This window comes from Pelobates fuscus, chromosome 5 (assembly GCF_036172605.1).
Source record: "Pelobates fuscus isolate aPelFus1 chromosome 5, aPelFus1.pri, whole genome shotgun sequence".
Taxonomy (NCBI): domain Eukaryota; kingdom Metazoa; phylum Chordata; class Amphibia; order Anura; family Pelobatidae; genus Pelobates; species Pelobates fuscus.
The window spans coordinates 24,150,729-24,163,296 of NC_086321.1; the positions used below are offsets into that span (position 1 = coordinate 24,150,729).

Here is a 12,568-nt window from a genome sequence, read left to right on the forward strand (position 1 = left end):
ACCTGCAGAGGATGAGTTGATGGACTGAAGTTGACCAAGTAGATGATGACAGTGATGGCCTCACTTGGTGAGATTAGGCCTTTCTAAAAACATTGATTACATGGCATATGTTATGTAGGATGAATTACGTTCTTGTTCTGAGCTATAAGCTACCAGTTCTGGCGATATTTCAAAATAAACTTGATTGTGCCTATTGGAAAAGAAACAGAGTGTGAAATCTGCCTCACTTTAGCATCAAGTTTGGATGGACTGAAAGGAGACTGAAAGGAGAGGATAGCCATACTGGAGTGAAAATGTCATAACATAGTACACCTTTGTACATCTCTCCAAGAATTGTATTTAACTGGCAATGTAAACATCTATAGCTAATTATGGCCTTGATTTATTATGTTTGGATACGCTTTGCAGATGATTTAATATTTTTGAATGAACTTTTAAAATTAGTTAATATTTTGATTTATTTATATATTGATATTGTTTTTTATACATGCAGTTTTTTTTGATATTTCAATATTTTGAAAAAAAATATTTAAGTTTATCTAAAAAATATGAAATCATTTGGAAAGTGTATCCAAAAATATTAGATTAATGCCTATTCTGTTTTAATTATATATAAAAATTATATATATATATATATATATTCATGTTTGCATCCAGCAGTGGCAAATTACTCTGCAATTACTCTGCATTGCACTCAGATTTAGTTGTTCTTCAAATTAAATTACATCAAAGATACCTAAAAAAAATGTTAGTTAATAATAAAACAAAAAAAATGACTATATATTGTGTTATAAGTATTTAAATCCTTTTAGATGCCATTGCTAAAAGATTTAAATTCTGGAAAACTCAATATATCACATGGAATAAATGGCTTTTCCAAATTAGCTGATTACTCAAACAAGATAAGAAGCAAAAACAAAGGATCAAGATAAATTAGCATGTGAGCATGAAAAACGTTAGTCAAGATAGTTTTCCTCTTGTAACAGCAACTTTTTTTTCTAATATAATGCTCTTAATATTGTCAAAGAAATTAAATAAATATAACAATGGAGTGCTACACTTCCAATTGATACAATTTTGTAGAATTATATTTTACATCACCATTATTTTTTGTGAATATTGACATTTAGTGTAATTGTATGTGCCAAATTTATATTTTACCCTGGGTTTTTTTTTTTTAGATTTTTATTCTTTTTTTTTATAAATTATTTTCTATTACATGTCAAATTACAATACTTGGACATCTAATACGCCTTTCGGCAGTTTTGCTTCATGCTTTGTTTTGTATTGTGTAGTTCCCACTATTTAGGGTCTGATTGAACAATACACTTAACTGGTTTCCATCCAATTTAAACGCTGAGCCATTTCAAATTGATAATACAATTTATACTCCATTTTCAATGTTCAAGCGATTGCACATTGTTTTTGAAGATAAATCAACATGGATCTGTCATCCATATCCAAATTTTAACAAAATCAACTTTGCATAGAATATATCATTTTATGTATATGTTTTTGTGGTTATAAATTAAATGCACGCATTTGTCATAGCACAATGTGGGAAACTTACTGTGCGTTATCACAAATCGTGCTCTGCAATTCTCTTGCTTACACACAAGATCCAATCACCATCTCAATGTGCATTAATACCTGGATGCAATAGATTTTGTGTAAAAAACATGACATCATGCATTTTATTTCAATTTAGCTAGGACATCTATGAATCAAATTGCTATATTTTAGATCATCCAAAATTCCACTTTAGGTAATTTTGAATTGTTTCGTGTCTTTTCATATTAAATCATGTTTGGTAACTTTATATTCTGACATGTAGCTGTAGCACTAGACATACCTGGGAACTCTTAAATTTGTAAAGCAATTTAATGCTAGCCTGTAAGGTAAGTCTAAACCTCAATAAGTATCTTCCACTTCCAGACTACCCCTAATGAAATTCCACCCTCCTCCAATTATGGATGGATGCTAGAAGAGAGGAACTTAAAAGACTCTTGATTCTTGAGAATTAAAAGGACACCTCAAGTCCCATGACCACTGCAGTGCACTGTATCTGAGTTGATGCCAAGAGAGCCCTGGAACTCCCTGGTTGTAAGAATTCAAACCATTTTAGAATGATTTGACTCCTTACCTGTGAACCACCTGTTGCTGATACCCACCTCCATTAGTTTCTATTGTGAGCTGGAAGCTCTACTAACTGAGCTATGCCCATGAGTACATGGCCTAGGTCATTGGCTGAGAATGATCAGCTGGTGCTATTGGCCAGTGAGCTAGCCCTACATTGTCAAGAGAGCTAACAGAAGCTCCTGCTTAGGAGAATCCAGCACTCCATAGAAAGTACTGAAGATGGGAAGTAGTGCCTGGCAGACCCGTGAACTGATAACCCATCAAACTGTTCCAAAATAGATTAACTCCCTACAATGGTTATGGTTCTTGGACTGTTCCTTTAATTTTAATGCAGTTCGTTGGTGCAGGACAACTGCTGTCCAGCAGAATGTGAAATTTCTATAGTGCCCCAAAAATAATTTTTCATGGTGGAGATTGTCATACATGTTTTGTAAAAATATTTCAAATGAATCCCATAGTCACACATAATTAATTCATATGCTAATTTTATCAAGGAATGACTAGATGATTGTTCCTTTATTGGTGTGTATTAACTCTAAATGCAGCACAATCACTAGATATTGTTTAAACCATGTGTTGCCAAACTGGTCCCTACCGCCCACCAGTGGGCATTTTGGGGTTCCAGGTGAGCGGTAGCAGAATCCTCCCTCCATCTAGAGAGATGAACACTTTATTTGTCTCTCGTGCACTCAGTGGTAAGCAGGAAGTGCGAGGCTGCAGATGCGAGTGCATGAAAGCGCTAGCATGTGTGCCTGAACGTGCATGTGCGCCCATATCGCATGGGCGTATGCACGTACGAATGCGTGTGCTCGTGAACGAGAGTAACACGTGGGTAGAGGAAGGGGAGGAGTTTGAGTAGGTAGGGGGATACACGATAGCAGGGAGTGGAGAAAATAGGAGGAAGAAGGAGCAGAGTACTTGTAGAATAGGAGAAAGAAGGAGCAGAGTACTTGTAGAATAGGAGAAAGAAGGAGCAGAGTACTTGTAGAATAGGAGAAAGAAGGAGCAGAGTATTTGTAGAATAGGAGAAAGAAGGAGCAGAGTATTTGTAAAGAAAGAGCAGAGTACTTGTAGAATAGGAGAAAGAAGCAGCAGAGTATTTGTAAAAAAAAGGAGAAAGAATGAAAATAAAAATATAAAAAGGAAAAGGAGAGAATTGTTCTTGGCTAATAATAATAAGTGGGCTACCTAGCTCAGCCTTCCTGCTGGGCATTGCTATAAGGAAGGTAAAAAAAAAATAAAAAGGGGAAAAAAAGGTGGGGAGGGGAATTAAGGAGGGAGAGGAGGGGAGCTGATGCACAGATGAGAAATCATATTATGAGCAAACAGAGAAAACGTCTGAATATCATCGAAAGAGGAGACCTTCGTTTGTTGCTTACGAAAATCGAACCAGATATCAAATATTTAGTCTTGCAGCATCAACCTCAAGGATCTCATTAATAACTAGTAAAGGTAATTTCAATTTACTTTGTTTTCTCATTAAACTTTATAAAGTTAAAAACATTATAAACATGCATTAAGTAGAAATAAAAAGATAAATGTACGTACATTTTTTTAAAAAACATCCTCATTCTAAAAAATATTCAGCACTTGCGCGAAAACTGGTGGGCGGTAAGGAAATTTTTCTATCAAGAAAGATGCATTAGTGAGCGGTAGGTAGAAAAAGGTTGACTACCCCTGGTTTAAACTTTAAATCCATGATGAAGTCTATGATTTATCTCTTCCCTCCTTACTCCATATATAAACAAGAATTTGGGGTTTTGCATTGTGAGCAAAGCCTATTTACATTCAATTCTGCTGCAGTGCCAGTCTCTACCCAATGGAGTATTTAGTTTCTCTGCATTAAATCTCTCTGCAGTGTGTAGGAAGATTCTAAACTCTCTCACACTCTATGATTAAGACAACATGGCTCACTAATACTGCAGGAAATGTAAGAGGAGGGAGCAAGGCCTTAGGAAAAGGAAAGAGGGGGCCTGCAATCCTCTATATAATAGATTATTACAGTATACGAAATTTAAAAAAAATACTGGAGGAAGAGAAAAAAAAAACAGCTTTCCAGGCTGAATCGAAACCTTTGATTAAACCTACCTTAAATCTGGTATTAGCAAGCTCTGTGACTGCTGGATATTAGGTTCCTTAAGAAATAAGGAGAAAAGGAAACTTACTGAAGCAACATCACAGTGAAGACATTACATGGGGAGGAAATTATTTAATCTGACATGTTTCAAACCTAATCTGGCACTTCCACAGGTCTCCTGATCAGCCATAACATTAAAACCATGACAGGTGAAATGAATAACATTGCTTAAATAGTTACAATGGCACCCGTCAGGGGGAGGGATATATTAAAAAGGTAGCGAACAGTCAGTTCTTGAATTTCATGTGTTGGAAGCAGGAAAAATGGGCAAGAAAAAAACTGAGTGACTTTGAAAAGGGCCAAACAGATGAATGGGTCAGAGCATCTCCAAAATGGCAAGTCTTGCGGGACGCTTCTGGTATGCAGTGGTAAGTATCTACCAAAAGTGGTGCATGTAAGGACAATCGGTGAACCAGCATCAGGATCATGGGCGCCACTGCTCATTAATGAACGTGGGGAGCAAAGGCTAGCCCATCTTGTTTGATAGCAAGGAGCAACCTCAGCTCAAATTGCTGAAAAACTTAATGCTGGTCATAATAGAAAGGTATCAAAACACACAGTGCATCAGAGTTTCTGTGTATGAGGTGGCTTAGCTGCAGACCGGTCAGAGGGCCCATGATGACCTCTGTCCACTGCCAAAAGTGTCTAATGAATCATCTTTTCTTTTAGATCAGGTGGATGACCGGGTGCTTGTGCGTCATTTATCTGGGGAAGAGATAGCAGCATGTTGAACTAAAGGAAGAAGGCAGGCCAGCAGAGGCTGTGTTATGCTGGGAAAATTAGCATCCTAGCAATCATGCGGATGTTACTTTGACACATGCCAGCTGCCTAGAGATTGTTGCTACTACACCCTTTCATGGAAATGGTGTTCACTGATGACGGTGGTCTCTTTTAGTAGGATAATACACCCCACCACACAGTAAAAACTGTTCAGGAATTGTTTGAGGAATATGACAAAAAGTTCAACGTGTTGCCTTGGCCTCCAAATTCCCCAGATCTCAATCCGATTGAGCATCTGTGGGATGTGCTGGAACAACAAATCCAATACATGGAGGCCCCTCCTCGCAACTTGCAGGATTTAAAGGATCTGCTATTAAGTTCTTTGTGGCAAATACTACAGGACACATTCAATGGTTTCATGGAGCCCATCTGAGCTATTTTGGCAACATGGGGGGGACCTACACAATATTAGACAGGTGGTTTTAATGTTGTGGCTGATGTGCGTAGCTCTGAGCATGTACATGTCATCATCCTGTATGTTTCATGTTGGACAGCATATATGTCCATACGCCAACCACATACCAAGCCACTGAAATGTATTACCATATGTTTTGGTGCCAAAGGCATCTGTGAGGTTTTGTTGTTTTTTTTAAAGAAAATAATTCTAAGAATTAATTGAGTTTTGTGGTATCACTTTGTAGCTCCTCACATACTATTCCCTACATCAATATTTTGGCTTTCTGACCTATGGCTAAAGTTCCTTATCTACTGTACTCTGCTTGGAATTCCTGACTACCTCTTTGGCCTTATCTTTTTTTGGTACTTTTTTCTTGTTCAACCCCCATGCTGTTTCTCACAGCCAGGAGAAAGATTTCCATTTCCAGGTTCCTTATGCAGTGGTCTCATAACTAAGACATTTCCTTCCTCCTGGGCTTCACTGACAAATACCGCCTGACCTGTGTACATTTCAAAAAATAATCTTTAGTATTTTGTAATTATTAAAAAGTTCAGATTAGAAATAATATATATTCAAAGAGAGAAAAAAATTGATAACAGCTATGTATGTTGTCATATGTGGATGAGTAGGTATTTAAAGAAAGAAAAATTGGAAATCAAAGGGAAGTCTCCAGTAAACATTTAAAAAATTGTTAGCGTTTTTGCTTTTTAAATAAATTATACATGTATATATTCAGCTATGTGATGCTGCTGATAGGTATGTTTCCACACATATCATAAGTTCCACGAAAAAATGTGGGGGCAGCGGGACAAAGAAACACAATTTGGAGAAGAACGAAAGTAGTTTCGGACTCTATTCCTTCAGTGGAGTGTACCCATTGCACGTTGTATTTGTTTAGACTTTTTTGATTTGCCCTTCTGATTGTAACACTGTGAGACACTTCATCTTTAGTGCAATCTCTGTATTCTGCCTCTAGGGGCACATGTTTTCATTGTATTTTTAAGAGATGCAGCCTTGATTAATTAATTGACTTCCCTCCAATCTCATATGACTTCTTCATACTGCCAGGTAGCAGTTTTCCTGTGCTGCCCAACAGCTGTAGACGTTATATGTGCCTGTTAAAATTTGTCCGATCTGGCTTCCCAAGTTCCCAGGTATGGTAGTTTTGAGGATTTGCTTAAGTATGAACATAGCTTAGCTACCATGTAGTATAGCAGTCTATGTGTATTTTATATACTCATGCATGCCATAGTGCTATAGCGTATCGTTTGCGTACAGTGCTCAGTGATAGTAATGGGAATTCTAAAAACAAGTAATGTTAATAATACATTCATTTTTTTCATCAGAGAAAAGTTGCAGTTACAGAACAGTAATGGCTGTGGTTACAAAACGTGTTTCCCCCTTGTATGGTCCAAAAATAGGAAACATACATCAGTTCTTTACATTCGACATTAATCATGGTAAGGCTGGAGATATCCTCGACCCATATCATTGCCCTCCAAATTCCTCTTCTCCGTGTTAAATATTATAATAGTTTTAGATAAGCCTTGTTTTCATTTTCACCTGACAACATTTTCAAGTGAAGGGTGTTTGCACCAATTGAGAAGTGAAATAGAACCCCTTATGGATGCTCTTATTCCTTAATATGGTCTTTGATCATATGGCCCAATTTGTAATTATTAATGACACCAGTGCTTTATAGTGAATTCGATGCTTAATATACATGATAATTCAGGTGGTAGCATTTCAAGGATCACAGTGTAATGGCAAAAAGGTTTTTATTAGTCTTTAAGATCAACTCACATTTCCCCGTTTTTCAATTCCAATCACTAAACATGAAACTGCATAGTCACACGATTTCAGATATTATTGGGAGCGTTCGTTGAAATTGTCATTCATAATTCAGACGTTCATTTTTGATGTTATCAATGAATCCAAGAAAGGGCAGTCTCTAGGCTACAGGAAGAGCTCAAATTATGCCAATCCATTCCTAAACAGTTTGACATTGACACACAATAGCATGCTTAGGTAACACGTACAGTAATATAACCACTAAGGATTGCTCTAGTGGCCATTTGCCTAGATAATTCCTTCAATATAAGTTGTTTTTATGATCATCTTTAAAGAACAGATAAAAGAGTTATATGGAAAATGGTTAGAGTCAGAACTCATATGAACAGAATAATTAAAAGGACACTTTGAGTAGACCTACCAACTATTGTTATACATTATAATGATAAGTTCATTTAAAAAATATTGATCTCTGAATATACCTCTGTAGCAGCACATTCCAAAAACTTGTTGTTATTGTCTTAATTTTTCAGGTCAATTGTCAAGTTACTGAGATATTAGCCAAAAAAAACACCACCGGGAATTGGTTGTATTAGAAATGGTAGGTTGTAGAGCGTACAAACTACGTTTAGAAAAGTGGGTAATATGGGGGTTATATGGTAATATGCCACACTATGCAATACATAAGGAATGTAAACATAGACAGGAATGGAATGAACTCAAGAAGTACAAAATTGTGTAAGAAAATTGAACCAAGATTGATAGCTTAGATATTCAATTAGAGGACGAAGGGCAACTGGTGGTTTGGTAGCAACCAGGTAGTGAGTGAATGGAAGCAGAAGATGTAATTTTGGTATCTGGAGTTACGACATAAAATACAAGAGGTGAAACCTTGAGAGAGTAACATGTGCAATGGAATTATTTGTTTAATAATACCACTCTCATACCAGAGAGGTAAAAAAAACTATTTAAATGTTGTGCTTTGTTAATAGAGGGGAATGGATCTTAAAGTTTGAGATGAGATAGTATGGTAACTTGTTAACGGATCTGATGATAGCCACATGTTTACTAATCAATTTATCTTGACAAAGGCTAGATATAGATATAGAGAGGCAATATATCCAATGGGCCATCTGGTCGTATGCGAGTACAATCATAGCCATCAGTGGCCAATTTCCATCTTTGGAACACAAGTCCTTTCTCAACCTGGTTTCACTTATTTCTGTAAATTCCGAAAAGGTTTTTTGTTTGGGTGTTTGAATGCATAGAGTATGTAACAGAGCATCTCAGCAAAAACATTCACATTGAAGGATGTTTAAAATCTGCTATATTCATCTTTTTTAGTACGTTAATATTCTTTTCTACATGGCTCTAAATCATATATGTAACTAAGTTCTCTAAATAATTATTGGTTCCACCTGAAATTGGTAGTGATTTCTTATTCCTCTATTTTTATCTTTTTTAAAGGGAGCTCTATATCTATCTATTATAACTTCCTGTCCAGTGGTATACAATGGTCACCTAGGAATCTAAGTCCAACACGAAATATTGAACTTGAGTCCCATTTGAGAGTTTGGGTTTTCTCTTTTAGAACAAATATCATGTCATATCTTTCTTAAATAAATCAGAAGGATAATCATAAAAAATACAAATGTATACAATGGAAAGCTATATGCATGCATTTCCATGAAATATGTTGTATCAATAACTCATTGAAATCAGTATTTATTATAGGGTATATAATTGGCTTATATTATGGGTTCCATATCCTCTTGATACAGGATGAACCTTATCACAGAAGGACATTAAATAATTGTGAAATCCATAAATCCACTCACTATTAAAAAAAAATGCACTATATTACAGTGAAAATAATACATATACAAACTAACAACAATCCAAATGTCTCACCCAATGTTTTTCTTCTTTCACCAGAGATTTTCAATGGTGTGTTGAAAACATGGGCTTAAATTCCAGTAGCATTAAAGAAATATATATATATATATATATATATATATTTTTTTTTTTGATAGCTTATGGACCTGACTTTTGGTCTTCTTGGCCTCTCCCCAACAGGGTCTTTCACGAGTGTCAAGCCTCTTCCTATTTACTGAAATGTACACTCCTTTTTTTATTTATGAATTAATGCTTTTTTTTGTGAGGGGAAACGGAACATGCAATTCTGATTTACAAAAATATTCACAATGTTTTTTTTCCATTTTTAGAGGTAATTTGCGTGGGGCCTAGACTTGTTTAGAAGTGAAGGGTTTAAATTACGTTGTTGCTTCCAGTGATAAGGAGTTCCGAGGGCTGCTATTAGATACATTTAGTTCTTCTCAATTTATAACTAGCCTTTTGTACCTCTGTTTGCTAAGACTTAATAGGTGAGACGTTTTCCCCATCAGTTTATGGATGAATTAAGATGAATTATATTCCTCAATGGCTTTTGCTTGTTTCATAATCTCAAAGCACTTGAAAAATTCTCTAAAATGCTAAACTATAAATGTTGATTATTGGGGAATGGCTTCTCTAACAATTCTCTTGTTTATATTTTCATTACATCTGTCCAGCTTATCTACTGAAATTACTTTTTCACGTTCATTATTTTATTTTGAAATCTTGATAAATCACACAAAATTACTTTTGCTGCCATTAAATTAGTTTGTCAACATTCCATGTCAATACACTACCAATGTGATATAGCTCTCATATAATGCATATGGCATGATTTTCAAATAACCCTTGAGGTGGAGGACCTATTTCGGCCCTATTTCCCCTGTTCCTTTTTTTAATACTCATTCTCCCTCTGTTTGACCATATGTGGCAGAAAACCCTATTGAATGCAGGTTGGTCCTTTCTGTAGGTTCTTTACAACTTTTAGAGTCAATACAATATAGCTTTGGTAAGTGCAGCTCAGTATCCTCTATGATAGACGTTTTACATAAAGACCTCATTTCAGTACCAGGGATTTGTATCTGACCTTCTACAGGTGGGATTTAGGTCACATAGGTGGTCTTCAGGACCTATGTTGGTGGGCCAACTTTACAGAGTGTATAATTTAAAAAAGGTAAGGGCATAGTATGTCTGGTGTCTCTGACACTGCTCTAGTCAAGATATATTTAAAAGTGACACTGTAGACACTTTAACAACTTCATATTTTTAAAGTTGTTGTAGTGCCTGTGCAGTCCTGTTCCCTCCACCCCCTCCTCCTACACCCGGTGTCCTAACCCTCATAACCTATTATATTAATTAGAAGGCTTGGAAGTGCAGCTTAAAGCCAAATATCCAAGCGCTTTGGTTTTGAGAGTCGGGAATATTCCCTTCCGATTCTTATACCGTAACATACCATGACGCCATACGCCAATGCATCATGGTTGGCCATACAGAATAGCTGTACTCAATGATTCTCTATGGAGGAATAGAAGGGGCATAGTGGCGAGTTTCCCAATGATCCTCTTTGAGGAGCGTTAGATTGGCCCATCATCCCAGAGGCATGCTTTCAGGATAATGCATCCTGAATAGGGTGTTGCGGCAGCGTTGAGGGAGACTTGCCACTGGAGAAAAGGTGAGTAATTAGTTATTTTATTGTTTTGTACAGATGGGGAGGGGGGTGATATGGCGCACCAGGACTTTAGCAATACAGATATGTATTCCTAATGCTACATGGTTCCTTTGAGGAGATTGTTATCAGTCCATAATTCAAACTTCCCTACATTGGTAGATTTACTGCTTTAGGATCTGCTAATATTATATGGCTTACAAAAGCTATGGAGCTTCTAGGAAATGCATACATCACTAAAAATAACTTTAATCCTTCCGCTTGCAGATGATCCAAGGCTTTCAGTAATTGTTGTTTGTGTTCTTCAGATGTCTGGATAGGCTAAACTTATGTCTCCCAAGGTTACACTAGTGCACTGCGTGGGCCCTTCGTCATAGATAGCAAACAGCACTATCTTAATAGTAGAGTAACTGAGATAATCTGAATCATAGTATCAATGCGTTTCTCAGTATTGTTGCAGCCAGTGTTTCATCAAAACACATCTGGAGCCATAGGAAAATGTGTTAGAATATTCAGCATACCCTGGAATCTTCAATCCAGACCTCCAGTCCTTTTTAGAAATAAATATAATCATAAAAGATATCAGAATTAACACACGTGGACACACTTTTAAAGATTTAGTTTAGACTTGTGAAACGTTAAGTTTTACTTAGATTGGGTGTAATTTAACATGTGAAAGCTTTCCTGAATACATGAATAGCTGTCTCTTTCTCTGAACCTCTCTCTCTCTCTCTCGCTCTCTCGCTCTCTCTCTCTCTCTGGATCTCACTCTCTCTCTCTGGATCTCTCTCTCTCTCTCTCTGGATCTCACTCTCTCTCTCTGGATCTCTCTCTCTCTCTCTCTGGATCTCACTCTCTTTCTCTGGATCTCTCTCTCTCTCTCTCTCTCTCTATATATATATATATATATATATATATATGTGTGTGTGTGTATGTATATATGTCCCTGGTAGAGCTTGGTTGTGTCCACAGGAAAATACTTTAGGATACTCAGTGCAGGGTTTTGGGGCCCTATCTCCTTCTTCTCCCTCAATCCCTCTTTCTTTTCCTCGAACCTTTTCTGCTTCTCTGTTACTTTATATATCGCAGGAAAGATTCACCTAATCCACAATAAAGTGGACGAGGTAAAAACTGGAAAAATGTATCCTCAGTATCCTGAGGTAAATGGGATCACAGTCCACTCTGCAATGCACCAATACATACACAAACCACATATATCCCCAGTGCAGGTGAAATATACTAGCCCAGGTAGACAAGGGGTTAAACCATGGTCTGAGTGATAAGTAACAGAGATTGACTCAAGGTTAGACCATAGTACTATCCAAGTGAAGCATGAATAAACATAGATTGGGTAATAGAGTGCTATAGTATATTCAGCTGTAACCTAAAATATCCCAAAAAATATATTGCATGGCTACTGCTTGGGAGCTTCTGGCTCTCCAGCAAAAGTAGTCGAGATGAGAAGCACTGCTTCTGTAGTGGTTATCGTCTTTGGACTGTTCCTTTAACAGTCACCAGACTGGAGAGTCTAGATTATTTTGCATGAGATTTTTTGTTGTCTCGTTTTCTCTCGAGTCATTGGACTGATAGATCAGGGATTCTTATTAATTGCCAAAATAACTGTATTTTATTTCGTTTTTCATGGTTTATATTTTCAAATTAAAGGCCATAGACAATATCACTTCATTAATATCACTTCTTCTAGAGGTAAAGTGGGAAAGGTAGCTAGGAATTGTTTAAATGTGTTTACATTAGCTTTATCTAT

The 12,568-nt window shown here is 36.6% G+C and overlaps 1 protein-coding gene across 3 annotated transcripts in view; it reads left to right on the top strand.

Moving 5' to 3' along the window:
- Positions 1-12,568, top strand: part of LOC134612390 (uncharacterized) — a 66,344-nt gene that overhangs the window by 34,483 nt on the left and 19,293 nt on the right. For 2 of the 3 annotated variants that reach the window (XM_063456738.1, XM_063456737.1), the window contains one exon: positions 6,800-6,913. The exons of the other annotated variant lie outside the window; for it this stretch is intronic. In XM_063456738.1, coding sequence (XP_063312808.1) covers positions 6,800-6,913 — 114 coding nt within the window. The remainder of the gene's footprint in view (positions 1-6,799; positions 6,914-12,568) is intronic. 3 annotated transcript variants of the gene reach the window in all.